Source organism: Perna viridis, chromosome 2 (genome assembly GCF_037379345.1).
Source record: "Perna viridis isolate PV_CMFRI_1.1 ecotype Kerala chromosome 2, ASM3737934v1, whole genome shotgun sequence".
In the NCBI taxonomy this organism is placed as follows: domain Eukaryota; kingdom Metazoa; phylum Mollusca; class Bivalvia; order Mytilida; family Mytilidae; genus Perna; species Perna viridis.
The window spans coordinates 61,284,686-61,301,289 of record NC_142446.1 but is presented as its reverse complement, the minus strand read 5'-3'; the positions used below and the strand labels follow the sequence as shown (position 1 = coordinate 61,301,289).

At 32.2% G+C, this 16,604-nt stretch overlaps 1 protein-coding gene across 2 annotated transcripts; it reads right to left on the bottom strand.

Moving 5' to 3' along the window:
- Positions 1–183: 183 nt before the first annotated feature.
- On the bottom strand, positions 184–14,906 carry LOC148626336 (arginine-hydroxylase NDUFAF5, mitochondrial-like). Of its 2 annotated transcripts, XM_088570238.1 has the most exons (11): positions 14,616–14,905; positions 10,401–10,441; positions 8,014–8,125; positions 7,599–7,705; positions 5,328–5,367; positions 4,527–4,637; positions 3,767–3,853; positions 2,795–2,855; positions 1,840–1,923; positions 869–948; positions 184–362 (listed from the first exon to the last, which is right to left on the bottom strand). In XM_088570238.1, the coding sequence occupies exons 1-11, from the start codon at positions 14,835–14,837 to the stop codon at positions 246–248; spliced, it is 1,062 nt and encodes a 353-aa protein (XP_088426364.1). In that variant the 5' UTR covers positions 14,838–14,905; the 3' UTR covers positions 184–245. The 2 variants fall into 2 exon arrangements, with proteins under 2 accessions (XP_088426364.1, XP_088426365.1); XM_088570239.1 differs by lacking the exon at positions 4,527–4,637 and having other exon boundaries at positions 14,616–14,906.
- Positions 14,907–16,604: the final 1,698 nt, after the last annotated feature.

Genomic DNA, 16,604 nt, shown 5'->3' with positions numbered 1-16,604 from the left:
ATTGTAGTATGGTTGGTTAACAAATCAGAAATCATAAAACCCTCTTTAATGCTTGATGCAGCCTTAATATGATTTTTTTATATGAACCTAATTTCATTTCCATCCAATAAACTTAATAACTAGAAAAGTTGCTGTGATTGTGATGAAAATTTGAGTGTATTTTGAGGTCAATAAAAGACTACATTGTACGAATAAAAACATAGTTGTATTGCCAGCAATAAATAAATTACTACATTCTTCTTATCCTATTTGCCAGGTTTATTATTTTTATCATATAAGTCTTCCAATTCTTTGGTGAGCTGATCAAATTTATCTAATTCTGTTAATGATATCTGACCACTTCCTCTTCTGGCAGGTTTTGGCTGTAAAGATGAGAATATAAAAAAAAAGGATAAAATGTCATTTATATTTCGTAACCTACAATTTACAAACGGTACTTTCAATTATGGAAAAATCTTTGAAATGTTCCAAGAAGTTGCACTAGATTGAAATACCAAAACTACATCTTTTAACGTGGAATTTTCACCATAACTAAGGTGAAATTTTCTTAATATTGCCAAAATCAAATCGTCTAGGCACTAGAAATGCAAAACTGTCAAAATAAACTCAAGCGTGAATTAACAAGAGTATGCAGCTGTTTGGTCTCATTCATTTTTGTGATACACGGTATCAATTTTTGTTTTAGGAGGGAAAAAATATCTGAATTACTATCCCATCATTTTATCTCAGATTACTGACTTTTTGATTCTTGACTTTGTGGTGGCAGACCACACACATAGACCATTAAGTAAGTTCTCTTAAGTTGGTAGAAGCTGTCAACACATCAAAGTATTAATTCATGTTATGTGCAGTTGTATGAACTTGTTACCTGTGAAGGGTCTGGCTTCCATCCAATAAAATTAATGATCTGAAAAGTTGCAGGGATACCATCTTCCTTCCCATACATATCTAAGGAAATGAAAGTATTCTTATAAACTCAAACCATAGCATTTGATTGAACAGTTTGACAATAGAAAACATAAAATTTTTAAGTCCAAATTAGTTCAATGATTACGGAAGTAACAGCCATGTAAAATTTCTTTAGAGGCACTCTATTAATGGTTTTGATCAACTTATACATCATAAACATAATTTCTTTGGAGAACTTGGTCAGTAGATTACCTCACCTTAAATGTGTAAGATAGATCTTTCTAGCATGTTCCATATAATAGGTTACATTTTTGATTGCCTCAAATTTACAGTGTAGTATTTTCATAGAAGCTAACAGTCACTTATACGAACATACCCAAATACATGAATTCACACTTGTAATTTTGCTCTAATAGAGCCAAGATTTGTCTCCAAATAACCTTTTTATATCAGAGAAATGTGATGTATTTAAGTTTATAACAACATAACTTGTTGGTTACATGGTTTATATAAAATTGAAGTCTAATCAGTACATTTGCAGACTGTAGCAAAACAGACAAGAAAGAATCTAACCCTAACTTAACCCTTAACCCTTGGATTACATTCTTTTGATTACGCTACAACCTTGGTTCCCTTGATTACTCCTACTTAGCATAATTCATTGATAAACAACTGAGACACATTATTGAAACTGTCATTATAATTTGGAAGTGTTAAATGATAAGGATGCTGTGGTTTATAATACGATAACAAACTGGTTAATGATTAATGTTTTCTAAAGTACTTAACAAGAAACAATGTTTTTTTTTGCATTGTGACATCATAAATCTTTATGTGAAAGGAGAATTCAGTATGAAAACAAGGGGAAGTAAATTATTTTCCTCATTGGCTTCCACTCTGAAGCTTAAATATGTCTATATGTATGGTCACCTTTATATTTTTTATCAGCAAGTTTGAGGGTTTCTCTGTGTAACATTGGTTTCCTTGACCAGGCACAGTTATTTTCACCCATACCTACAAAAAATAAGTATCAGTGATGATGCAGTCTACCAGTATCCATTGTTCAATAATTAGGAAGACCTAGGCAATGGGTCTTACATGCCAAATTAGGTTTTAAAAAATCGCCATCCAGAACAAATTCACATTTTCCAAAAAAAAATGTTGGTTTGTTATTCATGAAGCTGTTAAGAATAAAATGAATTACATGGAAGGCAAGAAAAAACTTTAAATCGAGGGAAATAATTCTAAACATTACAATGGAACAAAAATATAATGGGATAAAATCTACTCTAAGCTGTACACATCATAGGATCAGCCTGATTTCTACATGGACAAAACAAGTGAACAAGTTAAACAATGTATGTTAGAATATTATAGATCTTTTACTAATATTCCACTTGTTTTTACTGGTTAACTGGTATTAATAACTGCTTACTCTAACTTGACACAGTTCCATCATGTATCAATTATATGTTAAAATCAATTATGTAAATCCTTTGCAACATTCAGCACTTAAAAGCTACATTAATGTGAACGTAATTTTATTTGTGGTTTAGGGATAAAACATCTGTTTGTAGGTTCTTGAATTCGTGGATTTGGAAACTCAATATATATATATACATCATACAAATATATGGTTATTTTCCTTTTTGTTGGGAACCAAATTTCATGGTTAACCAAACCTACGAAAACCATCAAAATTGGTGTCCCATGAACAATGATACTGTTACTATCACAGTAGGTATGTAAATGTTCAGTTCAATTTCCTCTTGTTACAATGTAAAGGGTTCGAGTGTAAATACCATCATCTTAAATATAGAAAGAGACTACATCAAAGCATTTGAAAATGTTCAGTACATACTTCGAAGATTATTTTTGAAATTACCTTTTAGATCAAACATAAGTTCTCTAATGCCAGGGTACATCACTGTCATTTCATCTACATCCTGCAAAAAGGAAACTAAAAATAAATATCAAGCCCTTTTAGATCCTGGTAAATACAAAATAACAAAAAAACATATATACTTCAAATTGAAGCCTCTATATCTCCTCTATTACTAGCACATATTAATTATCAATGAACTTTACAGATTTAATCTGGCAGTATTGAAATTCCTTATATAACTAGAAACTCCGAAAACCTCCCTGAGTGATCCTTCATTTTTTAAACATTAAAATTCTTTGGTTGCATGACCTCCCTTCTAAAGCATCCTGCATAAATTATCTTCCTTGGCGTACATCTAAAGTATGTATAATATGCAACCTTTATACAAAGTTTCGTTAAATTCCATGGAACAGCTTTAGATAAGTTACCCTTACAATGCACATGGCGTGGAGACAAGCAGACAAGGGACTCCTATGCCACTTTAAAAGTTTGTTGTCTGAGGTATAACAAAGAATGATGAACCTTTTTTGGGCTACAGCTGTTAATCATGTGATAACAAGTTAAAATGGAAGGATCTTGATACAAGGAACAACAGATAAAGGGTGTAAAGCTCACTAAAGGATACCCCCTGCTCACCACCCCAAAAACCATAGGGTCATTATATAATCAAAGTCATCAAACAGAAAGTTGATATAACTCTATAGAATTTAGTCTCAGGTTGATGTATAAACAATCTTAACTCTATAGAATTAGTCTAAGTTTGATGTATAAACAATCTTAACTCTGTAGAATTAGTCTCAGGTTGATGTATAAACAATCTTAACTCTGTAGAATTAGTCTCAGGTTGATGTATAAACAACCTTAACTCTACAGAATTAGTCTCAATCTTCATAACTGGATTATGTTGAAAACTGCCAAATCCACCAATTTTGTAAAAATGGATAATAATACAGTAGTTAGTATCATACTTACTATTGTTAACAAAGTAAATCCGGAGTTATTCAGTAAACCACCAAGATCTTTTACATCAGTAAATGGTGATATATGAGGTGCAAATCCCTGTAACAAAGTCATTCAATAATTTCTTCAGTAATGTTAGCTGAGAAGGAGTTGTATTGTTAGGGTCATTGCCTGATGGACATTATCCCTTGCATCTTTGCTTTACTACTACAATTGATACTATATACTGTTTAAATACAAAGTTCTTCAAACAATTTTACAAATACACTAGTGAAACAGCAGGTTTAGAAAATGTTTGTCAATAATGTATTTAAACTTACAAGTAAATATCTTCCAGATACAGTGTATCAGGGGAAGTAGGGATGATTAAATTAATCTTCATGCTCAAGTCTTGCAATGTACGTGGGCTCATCTATCATCCTAATTTCAAGACACAATTTAATATACAATGCAACAGGTATACAATGGCATTACCTGCTTATATTTCTCAGTTTTTATTGAGATTGATCAAGTTGGTTAAAGAGGAGAATGTAGGTGTTTACATTTGTTCCTAGTGAATCCCTTGAATTTCTTTATGAGAGAATTTCACTTTTTCCACATTCCACTCAGTTTACTTGTGAAAGAAATGGAATTTCAAATACTCTTGGAAGAAATCCAAACCTCAAAATCAACTTCTTTAAGAATAAAACTTAACATTGATTGATTGTTGGGGTTTAACACCCAAGCAGCAATATTTCAGCTATATTCAGGCGATTGGCTACTCAAGTCTTACCCCCTCAATTTCTGTTTCAGCTAACTGTAATGAGACCCGTAATTCAAATAATGTATCCCCACCAAACATACAACCAATAAATGCACCATCATTCTTTAATGCCCTTTGAACCTTAAAAAGAAAAGTAATTTAATCCTGGTAAAATTAAAGGTCTTTCTTCCTTTTATTACATGTAAAACTACATGTACATGTACTTCTCATTTAATAATGAGTACATAGGTATTTATAAATTAACAGTAGAAATATTCTTTTTATATGTAGATTTTTGCAATGGCAGACTTGCACAATTTAAGGATTTCCAGACAACTAGAAAAACTGAGCAATGCTCACTAACTTGATACCCCACTCCCCCATTTGATAACATGCACCTTTTGACCTCCATATTGACTATGATCATACTCTAAAATAGAAGGTGCACAATAGGAACATGAATTGAAGATTTTGTGAAAGTTTCTTTCAATTCCATTCAGTAGTGTAGAAGGAGTAATGGATAAGATATGGGTCCCCCATGTCCCCAAATTCTAAATGACAAAGTCCATGTATTGCTATGTGAAACAAACCCAAATTAATTTGAATCAAAATATAAAATAGGAGGTTGCACAATAGGAACATATAATAAAGATTCTGTGAGGAGTAACGGATAAGAAATGCCCCCCTCCCCACCCTCCATATTCACAAATTTATGAAAAAGTCTACTTTGCAAGTGGGGATATAAAAAAATAATTCTTACGAAGGCCTTGATTTGGATCACAATATGTTTAACAATTTAGATAACCAGATGAAGAGAAGATCTGTATTTACCTGTCTAAAGCAACTGGGTAAATCATTAACCCAATGTAAACTGAAAAAAAATTCAAACATATTTTATTATTAGCAATTAGAGAAATGTAAAGAAAGTCTAAATAATGCAAACTTTCGTAGATAAATAACAAATACATGTAAAACTTAAAACTTTTAACAAGCAATAAAATAATCATTTTTGCTTGTTTTGCAGTTGAGATATTTTTCACCATAGCTCATTAAAGATTGTTAACTTTTGTAAATGCTATTACAGATACAATCTTATCTTGAAAAAAAACTTTCCTCTAGAAGCTCTATCACTGATGGGTAGATCAATTGAGGTTAAACATCTAAATGCCGATATATCATGCACTTTAGGGTGAGAATTGTCTTAAATCAAACAGATCTTGCTTTGCTTTAGTCTGCCAGATTTTTAATGTGATATTTCATAGAAGCAACAGCCTGCATTTCGGAATGTCACCCAGTAGGATATCATATTCAGACTCAGAGCCAACCAGTTGTCACTCATCTCCTACATGCCTTTGTTCAAGGCGGAGATCAGTGATTACCAGTTATAAAGTCTAGTTTGACTTGTCTAGAGAGCAACCCACAACCTCAAACGACACACCAAGCAGACATGCTACCAGCCACACAACTGTAAACAATGCTTCAATAAACAAATATACTATTTACTGTGATTTAAATGTGATTTAAGGTAACAGTCAGACCACCAATTCACCCAATGAGCATTTGGAATGTACCCAAAAATAGTCCTTTGCAGAAATTACTCCCTGTTCCTCATAGTGCTGTGAAAAAAGTTCTCATTTTGTTTAAAAAATTTCATGTTTCTGAAAGGAAAAACATTTTTGTACATTTTATAGGTGCATTTTGCTTCTTGTGATATGAAGCCTAATCTCCATAATGATTTCTAAATATGCCCCTATCTTGGGGAAACACTGAAGATTTCCCATGCTATTTATACACCCTTCACTTCCGCTGACCAATACTGCACTGCAAGTCTGCTAACCCCACATGCCATTCTGAGCTGACATATGTAGAATCATGCTAATATAAGTCCTCTACAGGTTAAAGTTAAGGTAAAGTCCAGAGAAACCATTGAATATTGTGAAATTAGCATTGAAGCCTATGGGAAGAGGAATTAGTGGTTTCTAGCCTGAATACAGCTTTGTTTTTTTTCGTACAGAAACTTATGACACCATTCTGTTTTGTGTTAAACAATAAACTGTGCATTCTTGTGGCATATAATTAGAACATTGGTGCTGGACTGCTGGTGTCATAGTCTGATGTAATCTCTCCCTTTATATCTAATGCACTACTTACACTTGTAAGATTTCTTTACTTTATTGAATAATTTCCAAACTGTTAACAATATCATGTTGACTCTTTTTTCAAATTAGTCAAACAATTACATACATTCATACGAGTAAAATATATGATCTTTCAATGTCTGGGATCAAATTAAAAAAATGATGTTCTTCATTTGTAAAGGGACTGAAACATGAATAGCTCAATTGTTCTGTCAAAAATGGGGGTATTTGGAAGTGACTGGGCAGAAAGCAAAATTGTGTCATATGCCTGTTTGCCTGTTTGTCTGGTTGTTGTCCATGACAGCAAGGTGGTGATTCACCAAAATAGCTTATCATATACAATGTAGATAACAGTGATTTATCAAAATTTCCAAGTGTAAAAATTTTTTATTATTAACAATGTGAAATAAATTTGGTCAATCTTGGACTTTCTCCTGCCAAAACTTCACAATCCAAATATCAATAGACTGATCACAAAATTTTTAATTTATGTAACAGAATAAATTATGGAGAAAATTTACATATTTAAAGGATAACCAACAGGTTATCATGAATAGCCAAAATACATTTTACTTGTGCCAGAAATGCTTGAAGATTTAACTTGTGCACAAAACAAATTCCACAAACTCATCAAACTAAGCCCTTCTTTGGGCACTCTTTGCAATCAATTATCCTATCAAATTTAGTCCTGAAAATAATGTACCCTTGCTAATACTGGAATATAGATTGGCTGGCATGAACTATTTGTTAATATTACAACTAGTAAATAAAATGTGTTTTGATAACAGTGTTTGATAAAATATCAACTGAGGATAGCTTGTTTTATATGTGTGACTTACATCGTGTATTAAAAGAGGGTCACCACAAATAAATCTATCCAACACAGGCAAATCCCAAATCATACTTTATTTGAAGTTTAAATAAAGCGATTGACAAGTCCAATTACGAGACATCTAAAACTCACCTGAGACTACTAACAAACATGTCTATAGAGTTATCACAAAACGGTATAAACTCCTCATCTACAACCAACTGGTGTGTTGTTATTTCTTCTGGTTTTTTACACTGGTTCTATATTCAGAAGAGAAAATCACTGATTTATTTTCACAGTAAACTTAACCATCTAATTCCGCAAATCATCCCTTAATTGTGTTTATATTCTATTTCATTTCTCTACTATCAATCACATGCATGTAAGTTAACAATATTTATAGCAATATTTGGGCATAATGTTCTATAAACTAAAATCAAATACATCTGTAAATAAGCTGATAATTTAACTTGACTTAAAAGTCATACATTTTGTACATGATTTTAACTAAAAACAGTTGCAATGGTTCAAAGTATAGTAAGATTAGTATTACCTACATTTTACTTACTAATAATAACTGTGTAGTTTCACATTGATAAAGAGTTTTCACCATTTCTTTTTGCAAATGCTTAGAAACATATCCCCGTCCACAACCTAAGTCAACAATCACATCAAATTCTCTGCGAAAAAGATCAAAGTATACATCAAAATAAACAGCTGGTCTATGACAGCATGATATGTCTCTTCAAACCTAGAAACAATCTGGACAACTACCATAACTAGTGTACTTATAAATGGATTTTCATCTATTTCCACAAAAAGGGTACATGTATATAGAACCAGAGCTTATAATAAAGTACTGTTTAAAATTTGAACCAATTCATAAAAAAAGTTTTTCACAGCATGACAGATTCTAAACATCCTCCCCCTTTTAAAGGAAAACTTCAATAACTTTGCAACAAAAGAAAATAAATATTCACTCAAAAGTTTATATTCCTTGAGATTAGCATATAAACTGAATAAAAGTACAGAGCAATCAAAATAGAGTATTCTCAAGATACAGTAATCATATCCGAAAAAAAAAAGCTTTTTTAGTGTTACTGTAAACATACTAATTTCATGGTGTACTAATTTTTGCTATTTTCGTGGTGGACAGAAAACCCTGAAAAACAGTACACACAAAATTGATTTTTAACACTATATAACGCATATCATTTTCATGAATCTGCAAAAATTGATACAAGCAAATATACTCACTTGACAGAATCGCGAAAATCAATACGTTTACAGTATTCATTAACCCCAGAAATTAAAATAGAAATATACAGATCTTCAGACAATACTGTATTATTGTCTGAAGATTTTATTATACAGTGGATTCATGTTACCATAATCATATAGCCTATTAACATTTAACAGAAATCATTATTTGAAGGGAAAATACCTATTATTTTTCAATGTTGTTTTACCCATTAAGGTACATTTTTGAGTATTTCATGCAAATAAGAGGAATCTTTCACATGGTTAAGATGGGAAACATTCTTTGTTTTTCTATGCAATTAACAAGAATATGCAGTTGACAGGTATGCCATTAAAACATTTAATGGCTATTATGGCTAACACACCACTGAAGTCTAGATTGTCTCCATTAACTCACTATAAAATGTTTTTTGAATAATAAAATAATTTCCCTGCATACATGTACAGGTCTACCTTATTTTATTCTAACTGGCAGCAGAAAACAAGACGTTTTTTTTTTAATTTGGCCTAACGTAAATGTACAAGTAAGCTGACCATCATCCTTTTATGAGGAAACAATGTGTTTAAGTAAATAGTACATGTAAATGTAGTTCATTTGATACAATGCACAAAGGTGTTCTACAAGGTTCAATACTGGGACCAGTATTTTTCAACATTTTTATAAACATTTTTTCATATTCTTATGCCAATAAGTGTCCAGGTTTGGTTGTAAAAAAATTAGAGAGTGATAGTTTAAAAATGCTGGAATGGTTTTCAAACAATTTTATGGAAATCAAACCAGACATGTTTCAGGCCTTAGCAGTTGGAAAAAAAGTTTTGATAAAAACATTGCTTTTGAGCTGAAAAGTAATAAAATAGAGTGTGGAAAAGATGTAAAATTACTTGGTGTCACTATAGAGTATGAATTAAACTTTGATAAACACACTTCTGAAATATGCAAAAAGGCATCAAGGCAACTGAATAGGTAGCTATCTGAATAAATTAGGTTGTTTACTTGTGTATAAGTCTTTCATATTATCAAATTTTAATTATTGTGCTATTACATGGCATTTTTGCAGTGAAAAAAAATACAAAGAAAATAGGAAAGATATAAGAAAGAGCTCTGAAATTTATTTATGAAGACTATAATCTTTCTTATGAACAATTATTAGAAAAATCTAAATTACCCTGTTAATCAGACACTAAAGATCTACAGCAATTGAAACTTTAAAAAAAAATCAATAAGCAAAGTCCACTTTATCTACAAAGTTTGATAATCGATAAATGTCAAAAAACATACCCCGGTAATTATTCTTTTATATATGACCAAACAGCTGACATTCCAAATGTTTGAACAACAAAATATGGTTTATAATTATTTAGATATTTTGCAGCACTTGGAATGAGTTACCAAATCATTTTAGATTGGAAACAAATTATAATCAATTAGTGAAACTTATCAATACATGGGATGGGTACAATTGCAGATGTACAATGTACTGCCTGTCTAATGTGTAAATTATTGATATTTTATTTGATTACTTTAGATGTATTGTCTTCAACTCATTGAATACTTTCTTATGTCTGTACTGTTATTTTATGTTATCATTTATAGTCGATTTTAAAAGCTCAACAGAGCTTATGTTTGTGTATGTTTTATACATATCGACTTTAAAGCTTTTGACATTGACTTGGACTGACTATGAATTTACTTACCTTTTTATATCACAAATCCTATCAAATGTTCTGCACCCAATCTTAAATTTAGAAAGAAAAAAAATATTAATAGGTAGTAAATCATAAATATACTACAGTGCAAATAATTAAACTTAAACTTTCAATACAATACATGTAGCTGACATCGAAGTACATTTTTTGTACCTTGGAACATAATGCAAAAGTTTTAGCATTCAGAAGTACAATGTAAAAGGTTGGATTATAGAGAAACAGAATTCCAACCTCTTACATTGTAGGAGTACATCTTAAGGTGCTTTCGTTTTTTTGAGTGCTGTAGTTTTCTTTACCCCATCATTTATATGTAATTGTCTTTTATTCTGTTTTCTACTAAATGTACATCAGGGCCTAATCTAGACATCAATGACACGGTGAAAATGAAGTAAATTTCGTTTGAAAAATAACAATACTGACATGTTTGTCTATGCAATTTAGTACAAAAACTTCTCCCTGTCAAAGACAAATGAAGTTATTGCTCATTTCTTCTTCTAGATTATGTCCTGATTTATATTGTGTACATACTGTAGATCATCTCTGTTTCCTATTATCTTGTTTTGGCAGTGTACTTTAGTTTTCCCTTGAATTGTCCCTCTACTTGATGCTTCAGTATTTTTTGCTAATATTTATTGATTTAACTTTGTTTAATGTCATGACTTAAATCATAAGCCCATAAGTGCTTATGCACCCATTGCTTTCTGTACCTTTGGTATAGCTACTTCTTCTTAAGTCAGTTTGTGTTACTGTAGTGAATTTGGTAAGGTATATAGCCAGCTTTTGTCAGCTACACTAGGGAGTTAACTCCTTATCTCAGTTGGCTAGAGTGCTGACTATACACTACACTCAGAGTGGAATGGTTCCCAAACACTTAAGTCTGACCTGAGTGAAACAGGGTGTTACACCAACATAGTGTTTAACACCCAGATTCCACCTAGCCAACACCAACTGTTAGATCATTAAAATAGTCGTAAAATTCAATGAGGCATAACAGGGAATCCAATGTAAGATACTAAGTATATTCTGTTATTTTGTATTTTTATCAAGTAATAAAGTAATCTTCTGATTTTTTAATTCTGCATTTTTAAATTGATAATTACTATAATAAATATAAATTAAAGAACCTTAGTCAGCACGCTCACATACCCCTCGCGTCCCTATGTTGGATACTCAAGTAACTTTGTTTGTAAGAGAAATACATGTAGAAGGACCCCGATAAAAAAGGAATAAAAGTGTTTTTATAGGCTTTAGACCTTTATCTTCTAACTAAAGTCTGTTACTCAGAATGATAGTTTCAAACTCCAGACTGTGATTTCTTAGAGTTTTAGTTAATCCAAAGAAAATATCATCATAGCCGAAAAGAGCATACACTTAACCTGTAACTAATCATGGTCAACTTATATACCAAAAATCATGTCATAATCTGCAATGTTCAGAAAAAAAGTCTGAAAAACAGATATTTCTGTGAATTTAGCTAAGTTCAAGGCCTGTAATTTTGGTAAATATCATCAGAACAGAACAAAACATAAAATTGACCTGTAACTTATGGTGAATTTATATACCAAAAATCATGTCAATATCTGCAAGCATTTAGAACAAAAATCCGGAAAACTGTTATTTCTGTGAATTTTGCTAAGTTTAAGGCCCATAATTGCGGTAAAAGTCAGAGCAGAACAAAACATAAACTTGTCCTGTAATATATTATGGTGAATATATATTAAAAAAATCATGTCAATATCTGCAAGCGTTTAGAAAGAAAGTCTTTTTTTCTGTGAATTTTGCTAAGTTCAAGGCCCGTAATTTCGGTAAAAATCATCAGAGCAGAATGAAACGTAAACTTGACCTATAACATATCACGGTAAACTTACAAAATGTATATACCAAAAATCATGTCAATATCAGTATGCATTTAGAAAAAAAATCTGTAAAACCATTATATTTGTGAATTTTGCTAAGTTCAAGGCCCGTAATTTCGATAAAAATCATCGGAGCGGAACGAATGTAACACTTGACCTGTAACTTATCATGGTGAACTTATACATGTATACCCAAAATTATGTCAATATCTGCAAGCGTTTAGGGAAAAAGTCCAGAAAACTGATGATGGACTGACGGACAGGCTGATGGACGGGTCAAAAACATTATACCTTCTGCAACTTTGTTGTGTGGGGTATACATGTAATAACACTTTGAATGTACTGATTGATTTTGATTCGAGTGACAGACTTGTTAAAACAATCTGGTGATGCTTTTTTGTTTGTGATGGTTTTAATAATTGAACAGCTTTTCCAGAAATAAAAGAAATGACTTACGGATCTCAAGCCTTCTAGATAATGTGTACATAAGAATTACAAAGAAGCTCTTAATCAGAACTGCGAACAATGTAGATAATAAGTAATATGTAATATGTTGTCCAAACAAGGATGACACGGGGACCTTGTAGTCATTTTCAACCACTAAAAATGCTTCCAGTTTACTCTGAGTCATTTCTTATTTTAAGTATGTTTCAAACACAACCAATACATATCTTCATTTTAATGATAAGTTTTGTTAAAACATTTCGAACTTTAATTGATGATGACCACTGCTTAGTCCATATAAAACAATTCCTTGACGAACCTTGCACAAAGTAGTCTATTTTTAGAAATTTAATAAATACATTGTATACAATGTTTCCAATGAGATCGATGAAATTTACTTCACCATGCACCAAGGTCAAACGCTGACTTGAGTGTTCAAGAAACAAATGTCCCTGAGTGAACTGTAGAAAGAGAGGTCCCAGGTCTGATTCCTGCAGCAACCACTGGGTGACTTTTCACAATATTGGCACTGCAAACATGTCTTCTGTAGCAGGAAATTTGAATCAAGATTCATTAGAGGTCTTGGAGAACAAGTTACACAGGGTGTAAAGAGTTCTGGTGTTCTACAAAGAACTCCTTAGTGTTTTCCTCTTATGTAGGCAGTTACAGTGGAGGAGAGCCTGTGCGTTGCTTGGAGTCCCTGGTGGTACATGTAGTTGTCCCTCAAAAAAGAAAAGGGAAGGCCAAAGGGTGTAGTGAATTTGGTAAGATACATGTATTAGCCAACCTTAATCATCTGGCTAGAAACTTAACTCTTTAGCTCAGTTGGTTAGAGTGCTGACAATAAAACGGGAAGTCCCAGGTAAAATTCAAGTAGCAACCTCCTGGTGACTTTTCACAATATACTGTCAGTTGGGATGTTCTAAAATAATCACTTGACTATTGCATTTTTACCATTTTTAGTTTTCAGTGAAAAATTATGCAAGCAAGTTAAAAAAAGAATAGTTATTATACGCTCCCTTTGGAAGCATTTATGGTTGTATATCAACTTGGTTCTATATACTTATGGCAAGATAAAGCATGAATATCTGGTTTGTACCTGCATTTTCAGGAGCTGAAAAACAGCATAATGGCAGCTTCATATGCGTATACTTGTATATGTGTGATTGAGAGCCAAACCAGTCTCAGAAAATATTTGCTAGTCTTGATAATTAAATACAAATCAAATCATAGCTTTTCCAAGATAGGGTTGGCCTTATAGTCTGCAGTATGGCGTCCAGATGTTTACAAAAATTACGTAATCAATATTACCCATAATTCTCGGGTCATAAAAACTGCAAAACAAAAACGAACCAAAACGAAACGAAAGTAATCGATAAAAGAAAGAATCGAAACGAATCAATTCGATAAAATAAATTAAATCGTAATAAAACCATAATTAAACAATATAAAACGAAACAGAATGAAGCGAAACTAAATTGAATAAAAGAAATATTTTAAATTACAAGAACCATAATGTTTAACCGTGCTGGACAATGCGACCCCAAGACATTTCAGACCATGAAAACCAATAATTCCTTATGACTGCTGGACATTTCGGCCAATAGACATATCAGACCATGACACTAAGTATAATGCATTAGGACATATATAATTGCAAAAATTACCATATTTGAAGGTTACAAATATAATATATCAAATCTGAGGACAGAGCTGACAAAAATTATCAAAGTTGTTTTTCATTAATGTTTCTTCGGGAGCGTTAAAAGGTTTCACCTTCATCAATAACATCATATTATTATATCAAATCAGAGGATAGAACAGACAAAAATTATCAAAGTTTTTTCTTAATTAATGTTTATTCGGGAGCGTTAAAAGGTTTCATCTTCATCATATTACTTACCTCTTCCTTCACATACTCATAGACCTTGTAATCTTTCAATAATGTAGTTCGTTCTTTCTGTAACTTTTTGGCTTTCCGATCAAAAACATTCATTATTGTAGTTTGATTCGTCGCAAAACATCTTCTAAAACACTTCTCAAAACATTGTGACTTCTGATGAATGTTTCTGTGGAGCCAAACAACGCGGCACCACGAGCATGTTGAGGATAATTTAGGAAACATGTTAGGATTCTTTTTTTTTTTCACTTAGTCGCCATTTTGGACTAGAAACCGAAAACAATATGTTAAATTAGTTATGATTAGATCAAAATCGGCCAATGAAATTTTAGGACGTCAAGTTATATCTAAAGACCAATAGGCTGTATTAACAGCATATGCTGTCGCATTAGAATGGACGCTAAATAATACTTGTCGAATAACAAAATATATGTATTAAAATCTCATTAAACTACTCTTTTATGTCCTATCTCCATTTCAGTTTGTAATGAATGCAATGTATAGAGAAAAATAATAGTCAATATAGCTACTTTATGGTCACCAACATCAGATACTAAAAAATGTATCTCTTGTAGTCCAAATGCCTTAAAAAATTAGAGAACTGGTCCATTTAATTTAGGCGAGGATACATATATATATATATATATATATATATATATATATATATATATATATATATATATATATATATATATATATTCCTGAATCAGACAATAATTTGACTTATTAGTAGCACGTACGTGTATCTTCAGCTACTAAAGGAAGAGACCGATTTATTTGAGCTGCAACTCCTCTTAAACCATTCACGGTCGAATGTATTTGTGATATGAGGTGTAAATGTAGTATTGTGTACTTCCTAAATACATCTTTGAAACGATCTGTTATCTACGGAAAACGCGAATTTTGGGGAAAATGTTCCAATTCGGAGACTGTTATTGGTCCGTGTATTATATTACGCTCAATCGACGTACTGCTCGGATCATGTGTGTAAACATGTGTTACACCAGTATTGTACGTTTATTATTTTGATAAATTAAACGACATCCACCATTCCTGAGGTGCAAAACTGTCCAGGCATGGAAATTCGTAGAACGTGTCGAAATAAACCTTTCCCCTTGTATGTTGATAACATCTGCGCCCGGTCCGGACCCCTCCCCATTTTTGTGTATAAACTGGCATGACTGGTAAATCCCTACGTTTTGAGTAAAGTATTGAAAAATTTAAGAAAGGATGTTTAACCAATCCACCCCCACCCCCCCCCCCCACCCCACCCCCCCCCCCCAAAAAAAAAAAAAAAAACAAAACAAAAACCACTGGATCATCAATCAAATGACATTTACACACATTTAGAATGACTTTAAAAAATCTGATACCAAGTCTGAAAAGTATATAGTACACATGTAGTTTTGTCTTCTTTTTTGTTATTACATTGTGTGATAAAAAGTTCTGTTCGAGCAAAATGCACAGGTGAGTGAAGCCTAAACATAAAAATTCAGTTGAGTGTCCGTCTTTCTGTTTGTTCGTCTCCCGACGTTTTCCATTTGTTTAACAAAACTTCGTTAGATTTTGAGCTAGATAAAATGTTTTTCGAATTAGCGAAAGACCACTTTGATATCCTACTTGAAATCATTAATTGGGCGCAATTCTTTGATAGCTAACAGGAACGCTTTCTAAAGGCTAGAAAGTCCCCTTTGTGGTTACGGAGTGAATGTGCGTCTGAAAAAAAAACTCACACGATACATTGAAAATAACCGATATCAAGGACAGGGCTTTAATGCCTCTTCTGCGTCTTGATGTTGTATGAGGGTCTTCAAGAATGAAAAAAAACTTAAACGCCCTCAAATTAGACCAAGAAGGCCCCTTACAACGTGCACAAATTCTTGATAAAATAAAAATCAAGGTTACTCTCTTGCTGCTCACTGGCCATGGAGTGAAAACTTGGGCGAAGCCTAAGGATAACCAGCTAATAGCACCAGGGTTACAGGTAGAGAC